Source organism: Prionailurus bengalensis, chromosome A2, assembly GCF_016509475.1.
Source record: "Prionailurus bengalensis isolate Pbe53 chromosome A2, Fcat_Pben_1.1_paternal_pri, whole genome shotgun sequence".
Classification (NCBI taxonomy): Eukaryota; Metazoa; Chordata; class Mammalia; order Carnivora; family Felidae; genus Prionailurus; species Prionailurus bengalensis.
Window position 1 is genome coordinate 91,237,190 of NC_057348.1, and position 25,149 is coordinate 91,262,338.

Below are 25,149 nucleotides of genomic sequence, written 5' to 3' on the forward strand. Positions count from 1 at the left end.
AAATGGGTAGGTTAGCACACTTAGGTTAGGGTGCAAGTTGGATGGAAAAATCGCTCCGGCTAATCCTCGGGTACACGGTGTTCATATGTTCTGCTTCTCTCTCTGCTGCATCTATCTTCCCTACTGATGATGTGGTTTCAAGGACTAGAGGTGAGGTTTTGGCAAGCTCCATAGGTGAAAGGTAGTCCAAGTTAATGACACCCGTTTGCCGTATCTGAATTACACAGGGACAGTATGCTTAGTCGGGGGGTGTAAATTGCTGGTTAGCATGATGGTCAGTCATGAATTCTCTTTGTATTTTGTGGGCAAAGAAAACATGAGACAGAAATGAATGTCAGCAGTGTTTCTTAACCAAAGCTATTTTAACCGTGAGTGTACATTGGCAATATTGGGAGACATTTTTGATAGTCATGACTAGCGTGTGTGTCTGTGTGATGCTACTGGCACCTAGTGGGTAGAGGCCAGGGATGCTGCTAAACATGTGACAGTGTATAAGACACCCCCCAAGACAAAGAATTATCTGGCTCTAAATGTCAGTAGTATGGAAGTTGAGAAGCCATGGGTATTGAATGAAGACCTCATAAATAATAAGTGTATATGTATAGTGTATTCTGGATATTTAGTATCTTTTTTGTATATTTATTATATCATGAACATTTATCACCCAGGTGCCTCATGAACATTAGGTATCTTTTGGTCATCATCCCTTTCTGTCAGTGTGTAACACACACATGATCTTCTTAGTTATACTTTACACATCCTTTGCATTCTGGCGCATCTAACACAATTTTGTTTACTAGTACTTATCTATATTTAAGACATCTAAAATGTGTTTGCATGTATTTTATGAACTCCAGATTTATTCATCTAACATCTGGAGATTTGCAAAAGCATATTCACACTACACCTGTCCTGGAATTTCTAACAAGAAATAAGATATAAATGTCCTGATTGTTTAAGCCATTTTTAGCTGTGTTTTCTGCATCTTGCAGCTTAGAGCATCCTAACTGACTCCCCCATAACATCAATAGGAAAATAAATTACAAAGATATATGAAACAAGGACTTAAGCTATGATTATAGTTTCCAAAATGGCAATGTAAGGGTCAGATGCTGGAGGAAATTGATGATGGTGCCTGGGTTAATATAACACATGCTTGATCATTCTGTTTACATTTCAAGCAACTGTAGACAGGGTGCTTATCACAGCAGACCTCTGTGCTCAGGAATTCACATTTTTGAAATGATTGGGACAATTTTGGCATGGTGACCTTCAGAACACTGTGAAAAAGATTATTTAGTTGGTTGAATGTCTATTAATACATTTAGAAATTTATAGCTTCACAATTATTTTTACTTAATGTTATTTATTTATTTATTGCTTTAAAAATCTTCAGACTTTATGACTTGTTATAGAAGTTGTATCTTGAGGCACCACCATTAAAGGGGAATTTTTTTTCATATATATGGAATTAAAGAGAAGCATATTTAAGATAATGTAAGCATGTTTAAATTATACAGGAAGATTGTTTAGGAGAGATTTCAAAAAGAATTATTTAAAATTTCTGAAAGCACATTCCTTCTCATTTCTTCTACCTTCCTTTGCCCCCTTTTTAATGCTTTTTGTGATGGAAAGGATTATTTTGTTATATTAATATATCAAACTTTAAAAATGGTCAAGTACAGTAGCAAATCAGAACTATTTAATAAAAACTAAAGTAAAACCAGGAGGAATAAGATGTCTTGCAAATAATGGTGTGCTTATGGTAGTTTCCGAGACCTGTTGAACTTGATCAGTGGCATTAGCTCTGCTGCAATGGGTGACAGGTGATTTAACCTCATATTTTTTTAGAAGTCCAGGTGTGTGTGTGTGTGTGTGTGTGTGTGTGTGTGTGTGTGAGAGAGAGAGAGAGAGAGAGAGAGAGAGAGAGAGAGAGAGAGAGAGTGTGTGTGTGTGTGTGTGTGTGTGTGCGTGTGTGTGTGTGTAAGAGAGAGAGAAAGACAGAAGGAGAGGGGGAGGGATACAGAGAGAGACCTATAAAGTTTTCTTTTTGTATTCAAATCTGAGTTAAAAATCAGAAAGCTGATATATGTAAACTTGGTGACTTTCAAGTGATTTACACTCTCAGGGTCCTTTTTAATCACCATTTCTATCTGTTACAGCGATTTGCTATCCTCTGAATACGTAGAGAGACATGTTGAACATGGAGGGAAGACTGTGGAAGTTAAAGTAAGTAAGATTGTCTCCCTCTGGCGGAGATTTTTTGAAAATTGTTAAAATATTATGATTTTAATTTTCAGTGAAACTTCTAATGTACAGTTTTGGGGTTTCTGTATTTCGGCATTTTTCAACTAAGTGTATCACCCACTTGTGAATAAAACCTTTAGTTACCAGAAAAAGGATTCTTAGTGTGCTATAGGAATTGTGGGAGTTATGTTTTATGGGATTAATACAAGGGTTGTGTGGGATTAATACAATGCAAGGGTTCTTATTTAGAATATGTCACAGAAAGTAATTCCTGAAATTTGCCTTTAAGGTTAGCCCTGAGAACCAAAAGGTGAAATCTTGGGTCCAGGGTAGGTATGTGACTTTGCATTCAGTTGGAAAAGACATTCCCCTGGTAAAATGATAAATTTATTTGGTGTTCAGGGTAGTCCCAGGAGGTTTTAAATCCCTGGAGAGAGAAATCTCAGGATATTGTTCTTTTTTTTTTTTTAAGTTTATTTATTTATTTTGAGAGAGAGACAGAGAGAGACAGAGAGAGTGGGGGAGGGGGAGAGAGAGAGAGAGAAAGAGAAACTGAGAGAGAGAGAGAGAATCCGAAGAATGCTGTCAGCATGGAGCCAGATGTGCGGCTCAAACTCACGAACCATGAGATCATGATCTGAGCCGAAATCAATAGTCAATCAAAAGTTGGACACTAAAGCAGCTGAGCCATCCAGGTGCCCCGGGATATTGATTCTTGTCAAGTAAGCTCTGAAGAGATGCCTTGTAAATAAAATCCTCCTCCAGTTGCAGACATAGGCATGTGTATCTTTTTCTGGTCTACTGATGATGATGTAATCTGAGAGTATGTGAGACCAAATTCCACCCAAAGGTTTTTTTTAGGCTCATTTTTTTTAAGGCTCATTTTGTAGTATTATAAGTTTTGGCTAAGTGTTTATTTTCTTCCGAAAAGAGTTCAGACTACCTATTTGCCTTGTCAGAATTATAATACCATTTATATATATTTGCTTTCTTTTTCCGAATATACATTTGATACAGACTCATTTTAGAAAACTTACAAGTAGAGAAAAGTAAAAATAAAAATGAAAACTCACTAAAATTCATCACTGAGGTAAACTTTGTTTTAATTTTATTGTATTTTCTTTTAGTATTGTTTTGCCCTGTGCACATATTTATATTTTAATTTTTTGTATATTTGCTATCATATACATCTGCAGTATTGTATCTTGCTTTATAAGCAAAATTTCTATATCATGTGTAGATATCTTTGATAAAGACTAAAAACAAAATATGTTAATTTTTACAAGTGAACTAATTTATAATAATTATGCCAGTCCTTCCAGAAAGTTATTCTAAACTTGTTAAGGCTGACAAATGGAATGGTTGGTTGATTTATTTCACTGCCTTTCTGCAGAAAGGACGTCAGGATGCTTCCAGGCATGACACAGGAGAATGGTGCCATGTTGCTTATAGTTGGAAAAAATTACCTAGATTTAGAATCTCTGGGCTTTTATTCTCTTTCCCGTTGCTTGGCTTTACTTCCCTATTTTGTATGTTGCTTTTCTGAATGCAGAGTATTTGTTATTGTTAAATTAAAGAGGAAAAGAAACAGGCAGTTCACTATTTCTATTTATGCCTGTCAGTGGAATGATGAAATGCAAATATGAGCATGGAGGGCAGATCGAGCAAAGAGCCATCTGCTGTTGCTCCAGTAATGTCCCTTTTCAGGAAACTTGTACTTAATCAACAGAGCGTACTCCACTCTGAGATCATTAGGCTCCATGGGTATATATAACACTCAGAGCACTGACTTTCTGCACAATCTTTGCTGATTTTCCAGTCTGAGAATTTCATTTTCTTTGTTTGATGGTTGCCTAAACCCCAACCCTATTAAACCAGGGAAATAATAAAATCCAACCTTCATTTAAACCCTTGGGCCAGAAGACGTTTCTCCCTTTCAGAAAACCACTTGGATCTCACCCATTACCTCCATTTGTGTCTAGTCCCTTTAAAAACCTAACTCAAAATTCTCCTGTGGGTTTTTTCCAGAAACCACACTGAAAGCTCTGAATCCTGCCCCATCAATTCAGTCAGTAGCCAGTTATTTTCCTGCTGGTTCCCTCGTGTCTTGCCCTTTGTGCTTAGCTCATTGGGGTGTTTCTTTTTAACGTAATCTGTTCTCTTTTCTTTACTAATGACTCAGAATTTTCTTAAGCTTTTCTTTTCACTGTACATTATGAGTCAACTAAAATTGTAAAATTGTAACATTTTGTATTTCTTTTTCTTCTTTCTACTACCTTTTCAAAAAAATTTTTTTCTTATGTGCTGTACTAGTTTGCTAAGGCTCTCATAACAAAGTACCACAGAGTGGCTTAAACAACAGAAATGTATTTTCTTACAATTCTGGAGGCTGGAAGTTCAAGACCAAGGTGTCAAATGGGTTGGTTTCCTCTGAGGCTTGTAGATGGTGCCTTCTCCATATGGCTTTACCTGATTTTTCCTCTGTGTATATCTGTTCTCCAATTTCTTCTTCTTAAAAGGACATTCATCAGGTTGGATTAGTGCCTGCTCTTAACAACCTCATTTTAACTTAATTACTTCTTTGAAGACTATCTTTACAGTCTGAAATAGTAGGGAGTTAGGACTTCAACATAAGAATTTCAGGGGAATACAATTAAGCCCATAACACCTTGCCTAAGAGCTCTATTTGGTTTTGTTTTGTTTTTATTTTTAACGTTTATTTATTTTTGGGACAGAGAGAGACAGAGCATGAACGGGGGAGGGGCAGAGAGAGAGAGGGAGACACAGAATCGGAAACAGGCTCCAGGCTCTGAGCCATCAGCCCAGAGCCCGACGCGGGGCTCGAACTCCCGGACCGCGAGATCGTGACCTGGCTGAAGTCGGACGCTTAACCGACTGCGCCACCCAGGCGCCCCTGGTTTTGTTTTTAAATTGGCTTTGCTTTTGGAAGTGAAATAAATGAAGGGTATGAAATCAAGACAAAACTCTACTTCTTTAAAAAATTTTTTTAAACGTTTTTATTTATTTTTTAAGAGACAGAGCATGAGTGGGGAAGGGGCAGAGAGAGAGGGAGACCCAGAATCCTAAGCAGGCTCCAAGCTCCAAGCTGTTAGCACAGACCCTGATGCAGGGCTCGAACCCACAACTGTGAGATCATGATCTGAGCCGAAGTCGGATGCTCAACCGACTGAGCCAACTGGGTGTCCCAAAACTCTACTTTTTTGATGACATAAAACCAAATTCATTTATGCCAGATTTAAGCAATGAGTAGACATCAATCTGATAAATAACTGCTCACGTGTCATGGAACCTTTATTTGTGAGACTCAGGTACAATGCATTTATTTAAGTGTGTGAGTATGACTGTGGGAAAGGAATGTATTTGCATGGAAAAGTACATAATAGCTACTTTGGCAAATCTTTTAGATTCCGATTATATTTTTCAAACCTTTTTTTTTCCAAACATTTTTTTTTCTAATATATAACACTGGCACGGAAATTACTAAGGTGAATACTCCATAACCACTATCCAATTCAAGAAATAGAACTTGACCAGTTCTTCTGTGTGATACTTCCCAAAGCTGAGCTCCTCCTGCCTCCTCTTATAGACTTGTAAATACTATTGTGACTTTTCTGGTTTTATTTATTGTTTTATTACCCAAGCATGTATCCCTGTAGTTTAATTTTGCCTAAGTTTTTTAAATGATTTTTAAAAAGTCTCTTTTAATCCATTGGTTTCCCCATATCTTTCTCTTTTTACAACAAATTTGTTTCTTCCACAGATAAATTGTTGATCTTGTGTGTTTTCTCACAGTCTGGATTTTGCTGTTGACTGCAGTTTTATATTTAGAGTAAAATGAAATATGTGTCAGTGATCTTTCCTTAAGATAGTAATGTGTATTGTCTGCAAAGACATTCTATGCCTTTTCAAAGGTGGTTTTATTCTGGTCAGATAGATACAGAATCCTGATTTTAAAGTTTTTTAAAAAACTTTTCTTCAAAGGTTACAAAGATAAAGGCTTTAAGCAGAAAAAAAATATTTTTGTACCTTTAATAAGACATATTAATCTCATCTTTCACTTAAATTTATTTCCATTTCATTTAAAAATTAAATTCTAAATTTGCCCCTTAGCTTAGAGAGAACTTTTATGTGTTTAATATGAACTTCTAAAAGAATTTTAAGGGGCGCCTGGGTGGCTCAGTTGGTTGAGGGTCCTACTTCAGCTCAGGTCATGATCTCACAGCTTGTGGGTTAGCCCTGCGTCAGACTCTGTGCTGATGGCTCAGAGCCTGGAGTCTGCTTCAGATTCTGTCTCCCTCTCTCTCTGCCCTTCCCTCACTCATGCTCTGTCTCTCTCTGTCTCAAAAATAAATAAAAAACATTTTAAAAGAATTTTAACAGTAAGCTTCAACTGATCAGAGTATCTTGGGAACAAAATCTTTTCATTTTGACTGTGAAGAACTGTATATCTAGATTCTTGAGACAAAGTAAATTAGGATTGATGAGCAGCAGCAAATGAGTGTACACTGTGCAGCTCACTGTTTTATTGTTAGCTAGCTTTTTTGTCTTGAAAGCTGCCAATATTCAGCTTAATTGGTTTCCAGTTATATAGACTCTGGTTAATCAGTGTTATAATACTAATAATCATGGTATTTATTGCTTGTGATGTGACAGGCACATGAACTTATATGTATTTGGTGTTCAAAATGACCTGTGATTATAAATATAATTATTATGACACTTGACAGGAAACTGAGGTATATAAAGGTTATGTAACTTGCTGAAATCAACACAGTGAAAAGAGCCACAATTGAACACAGAGTAGAGCCACAATTGAAATCTAGGTTATTTAACTGCCGAGCTGACTCTTACACCATATTATCTACCATATATTCTATATTATGTAAGAGAGGATAGCCATGAAAACTGAAATGTATTTAATTTGGACTGATTTTATACATACCTAATTCATTTTGGAGGTACCTAATGACTCCTTTATAGTCTTATCCTTAACCTGAAGTGGTGGTCTACTCAAAGACCTTTCAGGTATTTCTCTCAAATTTGGTTGTGTGTTAGGGTAGTTTTTCAGTTATGTCATTTGCCTTGTGCAACATATGGTAAAGACACATCTAGTACAAAGCCTGTTTTACTTATCACATCTCAGGAAAATCACCATAGTAGGAATTTTGGATCATTAGGAAAGGAATGGTTCAATTCTTTATATCTATCAAGAATATATATAGATGTGGAATGGGGCAGATTTCCTTTGGGTGAAAAAGAATAGTTATCTTGGTAGAGATATGATTTATTGTATTTATTACCTATGAAAGACCATGACCAGTCATCAGTATCATTTGTTATAACAATATTTTTTGTTAGATTTTTTGATGTCTTATAAGCAAAAGTAATAGCTGCTAAGTATCTAATTAGCTCAAATTATTTCTGATCTACTGTATATGAGCACTCCCAGCTTGTCTTTGGATCAGGATCCTAATGGCTGTGTACAGAATGCTCATTATACAGCATTCACTTTGTCAATCAACTGGTTACTGTCCATCATTTAATTGAATTGAGGGCACTCAAGGATCTTTGTCTCAGTTTATGCCCATAGTGGCAGTAAAAAGATAGTAAGAAAGCAGAGGAGTGTGGATCAAGGTTGAGTATACAAGTGGGTAAAGGAATTGCTGTGTGTTGGGGTGCAGGTGCCAGAGGAAAAAGTGTTTACCTGAGGGCAGGAAAGGTTATTGTGACTCGAGGAAACCTTTTACTGTAAAAGAATGATGGTGTAATTCTCATTAAAAATACTTCCTAAGGAGGGCCTTAGTTGGTTGAGTGTCAGACTCTTGATTTCAGCTCAGGTCATGATCCCCGAGTTGCAGGATCAAGCCCTGTGTTGAACTCTGCACTTAGCATGGAGCTTCTTTGGGATTCTCTCTCTTTCACTCTGCCCCTCTGCCCTGCTCTTTCTCCCTTTTTCTTTAAAAGAAAAATTTAAAAATAAATAAATAAAATACTTTCTAAGAAAATTGAAATGGCTAATGTTACTTCTGGAAATAGAATATCAGTAAAGTTGATATAGAGGCAAGGAGAAAGCCTGAGTTTTTCTACCATAGTTTTTCTCCTGCTGTTCACATCATCTTAGCTCCCTGGGGTTGAAGCTCCATGAAAGATTAACAGCACAGAGTGGTACCATCTACCAGCAGATACCTGTGCTACAGGCAGAATCTCTAGATTCCTTTTGCACTCATTTTTATAAGTCAATTTCTAGCTCATTCTTCTTTCATAAAGAAGAGATTAACTTGTTTTTTAATCCTGCCTTTAATCTTTTTGTTTTCCACAATGAATGTGTCAAAGATAGGAAAAAAGCTTCTAGTGGAAAATAGCTTTAAGAGATCACTTAGAAAATATTAAATGTGATGACCATCAGGGCAACATATACCTTCCTGGCTTATCCTAACTTTGTAGTTCCTTTAAGCCTGAATGGTATCCATAAAAAATTCCTTGTTATTTTGAATTATTTTCAAGCTTTCTCATGTTTCATTTTCTGATTTCTCCACGATGAACATAATGTTCGACACTTGAATAGTTTAAAAAGCCTATAATGTATTAAATAAATGTTTCTTAAGATACCTTTTAACTTGTTTTGTTTGCAAAAAACTACCCCCCCCAAATAATTATGTGTTGCTATAAAATATTGTGGACTGCCTTCTTAAGTAAAAAATGTTCTCAGTTTGTCATTAGTAGAAGGATTTAGTCTATTTAAAATATAGATTATAGTTCAGTGACTGCATTCTGCTTCTACTTTTTATTTTAATGACAAAAGCTTAACATATCCTTTTATGAGAGAGATTTTTCTTGAATTCATTGCATGCAATTGAGTAGTGAGTAAATGCTTGAACTATTTATTTTTTGGCCATGGGAACACAAAAATTGCTATTTAACTGCCAAAGTGTCATTATATATATTTATTGCAGCAGAAAAGATGAACAAAGGGGTTAATCTGTTTTTGCTTATTCTGAGTATCAAGTTTCCTTATTGATTCTCAAAACTGCATTACTGTTCAGAATCCTGGTTCTTTCTATAGAAGGAAGAAGAAAGAGTAAGTGATTAAGAAGAAAAGGAAAACCAGGCTTTGGTGTGCAATAAATTTTGCTGCATGCATTAGTACAGGGCCCTCTATACCATTGCTTCAGTGATGAATCTTCTGAAATGGAGACTTGTGTTTTTTTCAAGTAGCTTTTAGGTGATCTCTTTGTTTTGAGGCTGTCTTTGACATGAAATGCAAGCGACAGCCACTGTTGCCAAGTGATCTACACAAAAGCTTTTTAAAATGTTGTTTTCTGGGGTGCCTGGGTGGCGCAGTTGGTTAAGCGTCCGACTTCAGCCAGGTCACGATCTCACGGTCTGTGAGTTCGAGCCCCCGTCAGGCTCTGGGCTGATGGCTCGGAGCCTGGAGCCTGTTTCCGATTCTGTGTCTCCCTCTCTCTCTGCCCCTCCCCCGTTCATGCTCTGTCTCTCTCTGTCCCAAAAATAAATAAAAACGTTAAAAAAAAATTTAATAAAATGTTGTTTTCCGTTTTTGTTTTTGTTTTTTTAGGAGGACAACTCAACAACAGCATTTCTCTTCCAAAATGTGTCTGTTTACAACTTTCACATTTGAGGGACATGCTTTCTATCTTGAATTCTCACTACAGTAGCTTTTTCGGAGCTTCTTGGATAAGGGAGTAATACTTAGTTACCTAGACGGTAATTAAGTCACATGATCTGGAAAGATGCTTTTAGAGAGGATTTTTTTTTTTTAATGGATCTATTTATAGAAGTTTTCATGTAAGCTCTTAGTTGTATCACCTTTAATTTCAAATACAAGGTTCAGGCATTTCCCCTGGCTCTGTGGAAATGGAGAAGGCCTTTATCTAGTAAAGTAACTCGGTGATGTGCATTTTAAGGATGGCTGAGGGGCAGAGTATCAATCAAAGACCCTTAGTTGGTCCTTTGGGGGGGGTTCCTGCTGCCATGGTAACTGGGATTATTTTTAAAAAAACAGTTCTATTGAGATACAGTTCATTTACTATAAACTGAAGTGGTTTTTGGTCTCAATTTTGTCAGGGAGGTTTTTTTTGTTTTTGTTTTTTTAACCAAGTGTGTGTAAATAGAGTTGATTAAAATTATTACAAACAATTTAGTGAAGCATTGATAGTATGTTTGGCAGATGCAGCTACCCATATGTCAGAATCTGTATTTATGTTCTTGTTGCTAGATTTTCTGGGAGATTTAGGCTAAGGACTTTTCACCACTGAGTCAAAACTCTGTGAGCAAAACCCTAGGTACAGGATGAAGGTCAATTTCAGGGACAGGTGTTACAGGTTGTGCAGGTACCTCACACAGGTTCTCTTTACCAGGGGGGAGATTTTCATATGTCGTATATATAGACGTGATAACTTTTTACACTAATGAACACCAAGTTCAGGGGTGCCTGGGTGGCTTAGTCAGTTAAGCATCCAACTCTTGATTTCGGCTCAGTTCATGATCTCACACTTCATGAGTTTGAGCCCCACATTGGGCTGTCTGCTATCATCACAGAGCCTGGTTCAGATCCTCTTTTCGTCCTCTCTCTGTCCCTCCCCTGCTTGCTCTCTGTCTCAAAATAAACTTAAAAATTTTTTTTTTTTTTTAAATTTTTTTTTTCAACGTTTATTTATTTTTGGGACAGAGAGAGACAGAGCATGAACGGGGGAGGGGCAGAGAGAGAGGGAGACACAGAATCGGAAACAGGCTCCAGGCTCTGAGCCATCAGCCCAGAGCCCGACGCGGGGCTCGAACTCCCGGACCGCGAGATCGTGACCTGGCTGAAGTCGGACGCTTAACCGACTACGCCACCCAGGCGCCCCAAACTTAAAAATTTTTAAAAAATAATAAAATAAAATAAAAACCAAGTTCACCACAAATACACAATTAAAAAAATTTTTTTAAATTTATTTTGAGAGAGAGAGAAAGAGAGAGAGCACGTGTGCATGCAAGCAGGATGGGGTCAGGGTAGAGAGAGGAGAGAGAGAATCCTAAGCAGGCTCCATGCTCAGTGCAGTCCCACATGGGGCTTGATCTCACGACCGTGAGAGCACGACCTGAGCCAACCACAAGAGTTGCACACTCAGCTGACTGAGCACCCAGGCAACCCACAAATATGTGATTTTTAAAATTAGATGACTTCAAGAAATTTCTTCTCCGTTGTCTGAGACAGTTTAGCCATGATGTAACATCAGTCTGACTAGTAGTAAAACCTGAATGACTTTTAAAGAATTATTGATCTACATATTTTTCTTATGCATGAATATTTAATTACCAGATGTATTTTATTATATTCAATGATTTCACTAGCCTATAACTGCTGACATAGCTAATTTTTTTTTTTAAACCTGAGGATATAAGAATCCTCCAAGAATGAGATCCAGACTTTCTACAAAATATGTATATAAGTAAGGTTAATCTTCCAGCAATTTAATAAGTTATTGAATTGAATAATAATGGGGGCTGGTAGTGGTATTCAATTCTAGGATCTCCTGGTTTAGAAATGATTCTGTAACTGCAACTAGAGACAGCACAGGGAAACCTTGTGCTTCTGGTCCAGAGTTGAGCTGTTGCTCATTTTTAAATATTTTAATCTTCAAATAGTGAATTATATTGAAATGACGACTCCTTAATTTTCTCTGTTACTAGTGCAAGAACCATATATCCTCATATAAGTATTTTAAATTGTGAACAAAAGTATAGCTGGAAAAGCCATATATTTCATGGTTAGTGTTTGTGAATCCTAGTCAGCTGGCTTTGTTGATTGATAATTACCATGTGTTGCTTTCCTGTATAAAGTCTATGTTTTCATTGCTATCTGCAGGACTCAATCTTTCTTCATGGCAAATTACTGCTGCCAGTGGTTTTAATGTTAGCTGCTTGCAAGAGTTAACCAATTCTCCTTAAAAGCCAAACTCATTTTGCTTCCTTAAGGCTATTGGTAGCATGTTCTTTCCAGGTAACTGTACTCACCTTAATGGAATTGAAAAATAAAATGCCTAGCTGTGCTCCTGTTTTATATCATTCTCAAAATTCTGCATTTTTGCAAATGAATAATTATTACCCCATGGATGCTCATTGTACCATCAGGGATTTTTTGTTTTAAGTGATCTGTGCCTCTTTGAATCATATTGATATTCTGATGGGATCAATACTGGTAACTGGACTGAGGAATAATAAGATTAGAAGTACTGGTGGCAGTTGAAGAAATAGCAGATGGTGGTGTGGTACTAACTATGTGCTGGATACTAGTCTAATAAAAATTTCACATATGCTAAGTTATGTATCCTCCAATAGTACCATTGCTATCCTCATTTTGCAGTGAAGAAACAAAGACACAGAAAGTTTAATAACTAACTTGCCCAAGAATTTAAATCCAAGTAGTCTGGTGCCAGAATTCCTACTATTTTCCACTATAGTCTACTTTCTGTATGGAAACAAATAATAACAGAGGAATCAGAATACAAATATTTAAGTTATAACACTTCAGTTTACCATTTGCAATTACCTCTCCATTAGCACTTGTTTTAGTAAGCCATACAATGAAGATGTAATCATTTGGTTTAGGTGAATTTCAATTATTCTAAATATAAAATTTCTGTTCTAAAGAAAACCAAATGCCTTCTAAGGAAGCCCTGTTTTTTTTAGCCACTTTCCCTTGGGGTTTATTTACTTATTAAAAACAATTTTTTTTAGTGTTTATTCATTTTTAAGAGACAGAGCGTGAGCGAGGGAGGAACAGAGAGAGAGGGAGACACAGAATCCAAAGCAGTTTCAGCAGTTTCCTGGCTCTGAGCTGTCAGCACGGAGCCCGACACGGGGCTCAAACTGAAGAGCCATGAGATCGTGACCTGAGCCAAAGTCAGATGCATAACCGACTGAGTAAACCAAGTGCCCCATTCTCTTGGGATTTATTTTTAACTATTCTTTGTTCTCCATAGAGGTTAGACTATCATTCAATATAGGAATTTGCCAAGGCTGCTAAATTATAACCCTTTGAAATATGTTACTGTCTTGCACATGGCAAACACATGGCTGGGTTCTTATGCCCATCTTATGCCTATGTGTAAATTTATTTGCATCTGGAGGAAATGTGAAGTTCTATGGACAAGAGTAACTAAGCCGAAACATATCATCATCGTGCCAAGAGACTAGAAGATATTTGATTATATTTCTGCCAGCCTGCTTCAAAATACCCATTCCCTTTTCTTTCCCCATGTGTGTGCACCCACACCCACACGCCCCCCCCCCCCCCCCCCACGGAAGAGTTAAAGAGCTACACAAATTTAATTTAAAAATTCTAAAGTGTTTGTTTCTTCCTTACATGTGATATTTATTCTGGGTATGTTTCCTAACTTTATTTTTTAGCCACAGCTAGTCTCTATTTTAGTATCCTTTTGATGAGCTGGACAGTGTGTGCATTTTTCCCTTGGCAAGCTTATGCAGACATATGCTCCTCTGCCATCTTGTAATCAGTGTGGTTTCAGGAAGGTCTCACATTTCACGATTTGATTCTCTTTGCATTATAGGAAGAAATTCTTTGGGGATTAAGTAAATTTTCCTTTCCCTTGGGACTAAAGCAGGGTTGCTGTAGGTCCATCATCATGTATAATGCATCAGCTACCTTAATGGCATTGTTAAGATTGCAAGTAGTCTTAACTTTGTAGCCTGAAGAAAATATATTGGCCCATTACCAGTTTATACAGGTCAAGTATCTTAGGGATAGGTGCAGGGAGAAATGAAAAGTGACAGCTGGTATCAGTGTGAGTTCTATTTCAAAGCTCTGTTTGTAACCAGTTTGAGTAGAAAGTCCTATTTCTTTTCTTTCTAGTGTAATATTTTTTCCAATTAAGTCCCTAAATAATTATTTCATCTGTTAATATTCAAAGTGTTATCCATAAACTTAAAAAGACATGTTCAGCCGTAAGTTAAAATTAAAAGTAGCACTAACTAATGGTATTTCTATGTTTAGAACCAATTAACTATTTTGTAATAGAATATTGTTCCTTCTTTAATTCTAATCATAGAGTTAATTTTTCATTATATAATGTCTTATATAAATCTGTTGCAATTTTTTTTGCATTTAGAGTGAACAATTACTAGAGTAATTATGATTGAACAGGAAGTTGTGGAAATGTTTTTGACAAGTTTGAAACTGGTTTGAAGCAAAAAAAAAAATCATAGATTATTCCCTGTGTTGTCCTAGTGTTATTTTCTTACTCATTTATAAAAAATGCTTATTTTCCAGTGAATAAGTGGCCACTATAAAAATAAGAACAGGTAATAATGACCAGAGAATAAGTACCTTAGCTTTGAGTGGTTTGAGCCATTTTGGAGGGGTAATTGATCAGGGCTCCTTTTGATGTTTTATCATAACAGCCTTTTTGTTGCATGTAAGAGTTAGAATGGGAGGTAGATCCAAGTGGACCTGATTATCCCTATGGGAAACTTCTGAAAACTGACCCATGTGGAGTTTAAGGAACTATGAAAGGTGACATTAGAGATTTATGACAGGAGGAAAAAACCTAAATTCTCAGATACCCTGTTTATGTTCTCACTTCTCCTTCTTTCAATAGATATATATTGAGTGCTTGCCATCAGCTTAGGGATGTAGCTATGAATAGTATGATACACTTCTCACTCTCAACACTTACAGTTCAGTGGGGATGACAGGCATAATGAAAATAACTACCAAAAGAGCTTTTCAAATGGCAGTTATGAAAGTGCTGTAAAGGGAATTAAGTCCACGTCCCGAAAGCATTTTATGGGAGACCTCATCTAGTCTGCTTGGTTAGGAAAGCCTTCCTTAAGGAAATGATATGAATTCTGAAGTTTGAAAAACAAGTAACAGGCAGGTGAAATGGGAGAGGAACAGCTTTGCAGGCAGTGAAATTAGCAAGTGTAAGGATCCAGAGGCCCTGATGCAGGATCTTGGTGCCTTAGAGAAACTGAAAGAAACCAGAGAGGGTGGGTAGAGCAGGAGGTGGTACAAGAAGGGATGGGATCAAAGCAGGAGTATGATCTGTGACCAGAGCCTCAACTCAAAGAAATCAGGTATGACCTACAAGAATTGGACCACTCCTGCCTTTGGGTTTACACATTGATTTTTCTCTTTTCTCAATATTCTCGAAAATCTGGAAGAGTACTTTTAACTGTCTCTGGAAAGCAGAATAGTGCTTTGGTAATTCTGAGTGGGGTCAGTAGGCATTCCACATGACAATTAGATTTTTGTGCAGAGTAAGCGCTATCTTCTTGAGCTTTTTCATGCTACTTTTCTGATTAAAAAACAATTTTTTTTTCAATTTTTCTTGAGTAGTGTTAACAGATATAATTAAGCACTTCTTTTGTTTCAAAGTCCAGAACGGGTCTGTAGTTTGGAAGCAGTAAAGCTTAAAGACTGACAGTCTCATTAAGGCTAGACAGTCCTAAATTCATATCCTGACTCTGCCAATTTGTATTTGTAGGACCTTGGACAGTCCTTATTCCTTCTTTGTTCATTTTCCTCGTCTATGAAATGAGTAAGACAAACATGTAGCCCAGAGCTTTGGGTAGAGAAAGTGCTCCATAAATATCAGTTTTGATATTATTATTATTAAGGTAGAGTGACAGTTTGTAAAGAATTTCTAGCTAGGCCTTTGGTGGCTTCTGCCCATTCTTCCTGCCAGTTTCTGATCCTACTGAGGGCACAGGAGGCACAGCCGGATCAACAAAAGCTATCCTTCACACTCTGCTTCACAATAAAACAATCGTCTGTGCCCCTAGACTGTACATTCCATGAGAAGTTACTCCAAGAGTAAGCTCCTGTGGAAACTTGTAGTGTGTACCTAGCCTTCAGCATGTTGTGTGCCTAGAAGACAATAAATATCTGTTGAACAAAAAAAATAAGTGAATGAATTAAGCCCATCATTAGGAAATAGGGTAGTTGCTCCTATTCACCCAACACTGTGTGGGGCGAAGTCCAGTTTGGACAGGTGTGAGAGATCCTGTTTCTCCCCCTGCCATAAAAGGATGCAGTAACTATAAACAGGAATACCAAGAACCAGATTGTGAGCCTCACATCTGCTCACCTAGTGCTAAGTTCATCACCTGTGCTGAGGCTCACATCCATGTGTTTCCTTTCCAAAGTATTTTAGAGCCACTTCTAAGTCAATTTTAAATTGAAAATCATAAGCTATCAGCAGCTGACCTGTGATATTTCTATAATTTTGAAATACTTAAAACATTAAAAATTGCATATATTCTAACATATCCATGTGTACACTTAACATGTTAGTATTTTGCTATATTTGTTTCAAATCTTCTCAAGGTTTTTAAAATTGAATTCTATATTGTTGTGTCTCCTATTTTATTTCCATTTGTTTATGCCTTTACTCTTTTACTTGATCAATCCTGAAACTTTTTTTAAAACATTTTTTCAAAGAATCAGCTTTACTTTTGTTATTAATGTTTACTGCTTTTACTTTAAAAGCACTTCTCTTTGTTCTTTTCATAACTCATTGAGTTAAATGTTTAGCTGATTCATTATCAGTCCTATTTTCTGTAAGCATCTAGGAATGTAAAATTTACTCTTAAGTACTATTTTAGCAGTATTCATGAAGTTCTGATACCTACATTTTTTTGTTGTCCATATACATTTTTTCCGTAATTTATAACGATGACTTTTTAAAAAAATTTATTCATTTACTTATTTAGAGAGAGAGCACACACAAGCAGGGGAGGGGCAGAGAGAGAGAGGTAGAGAGATAATACCAAGCAGGCTCTGCACGGTCAGTGCAGAGCCCGAGGTGAGGCTCAATCTCACAAACCCGTAGATCATGACTTGAGCCGAAATTAAGAGTTGGAATGCTTAACTGACTGAGCCACCCAGGTGCCCCTATACCATGACTTTTATATGACTCACAATTTATTTATTTATTTATTTATTTATTTATTTATTATTTTTATTTTTATTTTTAATTTTAATTTATTCTCAAGTTAGCTAACATACAGTGTAGTCTTGGCTTCAGTGGTAGATTCCTGTGATTTATCACTTACATACATCACCCAGTGCTCATCCCAACAAGTGCCCTCCTCAATACCCATCACTCATTTCCCCACCCCCCCCCCAGCCCCCACACCCATCAACCTTCAGTTGACTCAGAAATTATTTAGATATTAGAAACAATTTTTAAATTGTTTAAAAATTTTGTATTAAACATTAAAAACATTTTCAATCTTATGTTATTGGTTTTCAATTTTATTGCTTTATGCTAAGTGCTGTATATAAAATACTGAATTTTTGGGAGTTGGCCTGGTATTTAAAAGAAAAAAGTTGGTAACTTTTGATTTTTTAAAAGTAAATTACAAAAACAAACATAAAACAATAATAAAAAATAGATTACAAATCATATGTAATTCAACTCCCACTTTCATTTTACAAGAAAATAAGCAACAAAAACATGGCAAATGACCAACCTGTGTCCACAGAAACAGTTGCTGGGGGAAAAACAAAAAACAACAACACTTACTTTTCCAAACTTAATTTCACTTTTCATCAGATACAGCCTTCAATATACCAGTTTGTCTCTCTGAAGGACATTGCTTAAGAAGTTCCTCCTTAGAAAGTCAGTTTTTTGTATGTGCGTTTAAATCCGCCCTGAGCTAATTCACAATCATCCAGGGAGGGAATGCTGAATGCTGGTGTTGAGTTCTTGAGCTCAAGTGTTTGAGACTCAAGGTATAAGAGGGAAAAAGGATGCTGCTTATCCTTACTTCTTCAGAAAAGGAGTAGAGGGAGAATGATAGAATGGAAATGAAAATAAATGAGGATAAATTCATGGTAGAAGTGGGGGAAAAAGTCCTTTTTCTCCTTACCCCAGACCCTCATTTTTCTTGGGGGGGGGGGAGAAAAAGGACAAGAAAACAACAACAAAAGTCTTCTTTTCAGATGTAACATAATCTTTTTCTTCATTTTAGGGATGCCACATATGCTTTCTTTTTGCAGAACTATCTCCTAATCAGTTATATTTCTCAATGTTAATGTTCAGACATCAACTACAGAATAAAGTTTTAGATAATATACATCTCTTATGCTAAAAAATTCATATAGAGCAATTGATTTAAACTTCTGTTATTTTAAAAAGATACAATGATGTAATAATTTCCTGGAAAGAGTTATAATTTCATGAGTTTGTAATTATATAGTCACTGTATGTGGTCCACATTGATTTTCCATTCTCCCAATTTAGAAGTGCATCTCACAGTACCTGATAAGTACCCTGTCTGTATTACAGTAATTTGTTGCAGAGGAGCACTTTGTGGGAACTGAATATTTTTTTAGCAGTCTAAGAAGACATTGTTATATTGATGAGTGTCATAATTACCTGACAGCTGAAAAATAATTTCTCTTGCCTATTTTCTGGTTAAAAATAAGCAATTTGGGAAGCTCTGTTTGACTTAATAAGGGAACTGAAGGTCAGATTTACCATATTATTTGTGTAAAAATAATGGTGAGCATTTTTAAATGAAGTTATGGGAAACTAGAATGGCTGGCTAGAGGTAATTAGGATACATTTTAATCTTATTAAATGAATGAAGCTGGACGCCTCCAGTTTATTCCATTGAGCCAATCTTCTTAGAAGCAAAATCCCTGGATTTAGAAATCTAAACATTCACTTGATGAGAAGTGGTACTGTGTTGAATAGTGAGTGTACCTTCAAAATTCATGTGCCTGTTATCTGTGAATGTGACCTTTTTTCTGCAAATAGGATCTTTTCAGATTATAATCAAATTACAAAGAGGTCCATAATCACATTGCTGGTGTCCTTATAAGAGGGAAGCTTAGGGGCCCCTGGGTGGCTCAATCTGTTAAGCCTTGGACTTCAGTTCAGGTTCAGTTTGTGGGTTTGAGACCCACATCGGTCTCTGGGCTGAGAGTGCAGAGCCTGCTTGGGATTCTCTCTCTCTCCCTCTCTTTCTGCCTGCCTCCCCCCCCCCCCCCCTTGTGCTTTCTCTCTCTTACAAATAAATAAATAAAAACTTAAATAAATTAAAAAAAAAAAGAGGGAAACTTAGAGACATAAACACAATGTGAAGACAACGCAGAGGCTGGAGGATGTGTGTATGAGTCAGGGAACATAGAGGATTCTTGGCAACCACAGGAACTTAGGGAGAAACAAGGGGGATTCTTTCCAAGGGTCTTCATAAGGAGCATGGCTCTGCTAACACCTTGATTTCAGCCTCCTAGCCTCCAGTGCTGTGAGAGTATACATTTCCATTTTAAGCCACCCAGGTAATTTGGTAATTTGTTATGGCCAACCTGGGAAACTAATACAGAAGGCATTTTGATTATAACTAATGTAAAAACATTTAGAATATGTGCTGGAGGTGCCTGGACCAATATCCAAGAGGAGAAAGAACTAAGTCTGTACATTTTGGAAATGCATTGCATCCCAAAAGACTACCAATTGTTCACTTAGGGTACTTGTGAGCTGGAACTCCTGGGAACTTATCATAGTTTTCATACTTCATTTTCCTTAACTGACACTACCCAGGGGAAATCAGTATAAGGAAAGACTCCTGCACAACGATAAAAATAGATTTTAAGTTCACTAGGTCCCTAGTGGGATTTTTTTTTTTTTAAACCTGAGAGCTCGTAAGAAAGTTATGGCCCTCATTTTCTGTGATGTTCACCACCTTCCAATAAGACTCTTCCCTTATCACCTTTATTTATATCCAGTGACTTTCTAGTTCTCTTTTTTCCTTTCTTGTAGTAACTTTTGCTACAATAATATACATCTTTTTCTCTTGAACAGGAACCATGTAATCTTTAAATGAAATAATTCTCTTTTTAGTCAGCTAGATTTATCTATTAGTTTTTAAAATGTTTTTTGATTAATGATGTTGCTGCAGTGCTTAGCACCAGTGCTTATCAGTGAATATTAAAACAGTGCACAAATTTTGAATGACCCATTAGCTCCAGATGTTGGAGTAAGCCTGTAATTTGGTTGCTGCTTAGATAACCATACCATGGAATAGGGTGGCAAGCACAAATATCCAAAGGTATCAACCAGTAGTATAAATGAGAGAGTGGCTAGCTGTGATAAAATGGGCAATGTGTGCCTTTTTCATCTTCAGCTGATTTTTGTCCTACAGGAAGATGGAAGTATGGGACTAAGGCTCACTGTTAGCAAATCTCCTAACCTTCAGAGAAAGATGGAAATCCCAATTTCCAGAACTCTGAAGGTCTGAGATTTTATCCTACTTTCAGTTTAACAAGTTAGCCTGCTGCAATTTCATCTGTGCTAGCAGAAGAGAGGAGATCCTGGGTCAGAGACAAAGGACTTTATATCTCATAGCAATAGCAATAGCCAGAACATCAACATTTTCTTTTATTTGTGTCTTGAGCCTTAATTCCCAGGGGCTAACAGAGGGACTGGGTGACACCTGCACACATGGTGTGTCATGTTACTAGAGAGAAATTCTGAATTTAGGAAACCTAGATCTTTTGTAATAGGAAGCAGGGGCACCTGGGTGGCTCAATCAGTTAAGCGTCCAACTTCAGCTCAGGTCATGATCTCACAGTTCATGGGTTCGAGCCCTGTGTCAGGCTCTGTCCTGACAGCTCAGAGCCTGGAGCCTGCTTTTGATTCTCTCTCTCTCTCTCTCTCTCTCTCTCTCTCTCTCTCTCTGCCCCTCTCTTGCTCACGCTCTGTCTCTCTCTGTCTCTCAAAAATAAGTAAATATAAAAAATAAATAGGAAGTAAACATGTTTAGCTTTTTGCTCTAGAGGGAGATATCTCTATCTTTCAAGGCCGTCCAGTATATGAACATCCTTGAAAGGATAATCCAGAACAATCACAGAAAACAAAGGGTCCTAGATTTTTATTATAGCAAAGTGTTATTGACTAATCTTTTAGAATTTATGTCCATGGGTTATTTTAAAAAATATATTTTTAACCAGTCACCTAAATTAAACTGATTACATAAGGGTGTTAAAAAAATCTTTTGAAAACTTATAGTGTGAATGAAGTTAAAGCCTAGGAAGTATTCACTTATACTATTCATCCCAGAGTTATATTTTATAGCCCAGCATACTAACAAAACAAATTATGGAGATCATTATAGGATTGCCAGTCTTTTAATTTTCACTGTATAGGAAACAACCCTTTCATATTACTTAAATTCTATTTGCTATTGTCACCAATTCACAGAAAATGAGTATGACAACTAATGCAGTATAGTACCCTGGGTTAGATCCTGGAACAGAAAGAGGAAATTAGTGGAAACACTGGTAAAATCTCAGTGCTCAAAGTCTATTAAATAGTAATGTACTGAGGTCAATTTCTTAGTTTTTACAAATGTACTCAGGTAATGTAAGATGTTAACAGTGGGAGAAACTGGGTGATTAGGTATACTAGAACTCTGGGCACCATCTTTGCAACTTTTTTGTGTCTAAAATTACCCTGAAAATAAAGATTTTTTAAAAAATTTAAAAATGCTTAAGTTTAATAATCAAAGGGAAGGAATGGACTAATCTCAAAACAACAGGAAGTTATATAAAAATTAAGTACATTTAGCTTTATTAAAAACTGACAACATTGTAATTATTTTTCTCATTTTGGCATGAACTGGTAGAGATTTTGACCTGCATTAGTATAGACCCATGGATTATTGGCATTTGGGGACCACCATGTGGTAGTGTTCTTTAATTTTTAACTTACTGTAAAATGAGATGAGATTATCTTTCTCTCCACTTTTCTTTGAGAGCCTGTAGAATCAAATACTCTTATACTTTGTACCTGAAGAGGTGTTTAGTCTATGTCACTTTTGCGAATCTGCTCTGATTCTTTGTAATCCCAAATTATGAATTTTAATCCGGGTGGGTTGGTAGATCCTCTCCAACATAATAAGATTTTGCTTTTCTAGGAATTTCCTTGATGCAGATGGCACTAGGGAGATGTGGTATACTCCTGACTGAATAATGACTGAAAGCACCATTTGTCACCATTGGGAGGGAGGGTAAAGGTAAGAAAAGGGTGGGTTCCTCATGTTGATACTACTCAAGACGAAATTGGAAATAGGTTATTGTAGGCAAGCACCTGGTGGAATAGATTTCAGCCGCGTGGCCACAAACAGAAGTCTGGGCAGTGTACATGCCTGGGAGGAATCTAGTATACAGTAAAGTTCAACAGCAGGGCTTCAGTTCTTGCAAAGGGGTATTGGCTAGAGCATAGCTTCTCAATCATGGCAGCATATTGGAATCATCTGGATAGATTTTAAAAATGCCAGGTCCCACCTGTAGAGATTCTAATATAACTGGTATGAAGTGAGGCTTGGTATTGTTTTAAAAGCTTCCCCTGTGATATTAATGTGTGTCCAGGGCTCAGAACCACTGTGCTAGAGTGAGCAGAGATCTCACCCATAGAGAAGGATGACTGGAATAAGCCCTGATCTGCAAGGCAGAAGGCTGGTCCTGGAACTGGTACCCATGGACAGGGAGAGGGCTATGACCCAGGGAGCAGAGCAGGAACACAAGGGTTTCCAGGTTGACAATTTGATCTGGTAGTGTCTCCACTGGCCTTGTCCCTTTTATGGTGACCACATCATCTTTATTTTCCTGTGGTTTTCATGGATGTAGCACTGAATAACTTGCATCCTGTGAGGCCCCCTTGATCTTAATCTAACCAGAACAATTGATCACTCTGGGTTTTGTAATGCAGGCCAAAGCATCCTACTTACCAGCACCTCACCTACAAAAAGTAGTGCTGCTTTTCATGACTCTGTCCACAGTAGAACTCTCACATATTCTTGGCTCACTTTTAACCTTCCATATTGTTTCTTATAAAGCCGGCTGCTCTGGGGAAAACAGGAAAAGGAGTGGAGAAGAGCTGTGGCTGTTTACGTCCTTTCTGCTTCATTAAGAGTCTGCTGAGGAACTAGTGTACGATTTCAGGGAGCTCAGCAGTGAGGGGCTCTGAGGACAGGTGTGGTGTAAAGCAGTTGTTCTCAAAGTCTAGAGTGCATTGAAGTCAGCTGGCGGGTTGGCAAAAACACATCCCCAGACCGTCGGATTGGATTAAGTCTAGGGTGAGGCTTGAGAATTTTTCTTTCTTTCTTTCTTTCTTTCTTTCTTTCTTTCTTTCTTTCTTTCTTTCTTTCTTTCTTTCTTTCTTTCCTTCCTTCCTTCCTTCCTTCCTTCCTTCCTTCCTTCTCTTTCTTTCATTTATTTGTTTGTTTATTTATTTATTTATTTCATGTGACAGAGAGACAGCATGAGTCGGGTGGGGGGACAGAGAGAAACAAAGGAAGAATCCTAAGCAGACTCCACGCTGTCATTGCAGAGCCTGATGTGGAGTTCGAACCCAGGAATCATGAGATCATGACCTGAGCCAAAATCAAGAGTCAGAGGCCCAACTGACTAAGCCACCCAGGGGCCCCAGGAACTTGTATTTCTAACAAGTACATGTTATTGTGATGGAAACTGCTTTTTTTAAGTTTATTTTGAGAGAGCAGGAGTAGAGTGTGAGCTGGGTGGTGGGGAGGTTAGGGCAGAGAGAGAGAGAGAGAGAGAGAGAGAGAGAGAGGGAGAATTTCAAGTAGGCTGCACACTGTCAGCATGAAGCCTGACTTAGGGCTCAAACCTGTGAGCCATGAGATCATGACCTGAGCTGAAACCATGAGTTGGATGCTCAGCTGACTGAGCCACCCATGTGCCTACATGGGGATGATTTCCTATTGGGTTGAGTATTTTTAGGTTAGTAATTCCAAATACAATATTCAAAACCACCTGGGGAACTTTTTGTAATTCTAAAAAACCTAGAGCCCTGCCTCCTTGGACGTTCTGCTTCAGTAGGTCTGAGGAAAGGCCTGGGAATCATTTGGTTCACAAAGCCTATCACAGTGAGGCTTTGCTTTGGGGAATAGTTTTGGGAACCACTGCTCCTGAGCAACTGTTCTCCAGTGCAGGGCTTCTCAACCCCTGCAGCTTCATTGAATCACTGAGAACATTTATAAAGTTGCTGATGACTGGGCCCTGTCTCCAGAGATTATGGCTTAATTGATTTGGAGTATGGCCTGGGCATTGGGACTAAAAAAAATTTTTTTAATGTTTGTTTATTTTTTAGAGAGAGACAGAGCATGAGCAGGGGAGGGGTAGAAAGAGGGGGAGACACAGAATCCAAAGCAGGCTCCAGGCTCTGCCCTGTCAGCACAGAGCCTGATGCGGGGCTCGAACTCACAGACCATGAAATCATGACCTGAGCTGAAGTCACACGGTTAACCGACTGAGCCACCCAGATGCCCCTAAAAAAATTTTTTTTAATGTTTATTTTTGAGAGAGAGAGAGAGAAAGAGAGAGAGAGACAGAGTGCATGGGGGGAGGGAGGGGCAAAGAGAAGGAGACAAAGAATCCAAAGCAGGCTCCAGGCTCTGCCCTGTCAGCACAGAATGTGGTTCAGGGCTCAAACTCAGGTACCAGGAGATCATGGCCTGAGCCATGAATCAGTCGCTTAACTGAGCCACCCAGGCGCCCCAATGGGATTTTAAAACCTCCCCAGGTGATTCTGATATGCAGCCAAGATTGAGAACCACTGTTCTGGTGTATTCCTATTAATTAATGCCCTGAATTGTTCGTCTTGACAATAAATTAACAGAATCCTAGCTCAAGGGGCATGATAGAATCTTTCATTGAGTAAATATTCCCCAACTGCACCTCTCACCTATTTATATAGCAGTTTACAGTGGACTTTAATTTGTTATCTCCTGGAATCCTTCGCATATGTCTGTGAAGCAGTGTGGGTAGATATTATCCCCATTTTATTGATGAGGAAACTTGAGATTCGCAGTTTTCTAACAGCA

At 37.6% G+C, this 25,149-nt stretch overlaps 1 protein-coding gene across 20 annotated transcripts in view; it reads left to right on the forward strand.

Moving 5' to 3' along the window:
• Nucleotides 1-25,149, forward strand: part of ADAM22 (ADAM metallopeptidase domain 22) — a 238,382-nt gene that overhangs the window by 121,747 nt on the left and 91,486 nt on the right. For all 20 annotated transcript variants that reach the window (XM_043588768.1, XM_043588769.1, XM_043588773.1 and 17 more), the window contains exon 4: nucleotides 2,163-2,229. In XM_043588768.1, the coding sequence (XP_043444703.1) occupies nucleotides 2,163-2,229 (67 nt within the window). The remainder of the gene's footprint in view (nucleotides 1-2,162; nucleotides 2,230-25,149) is intronic.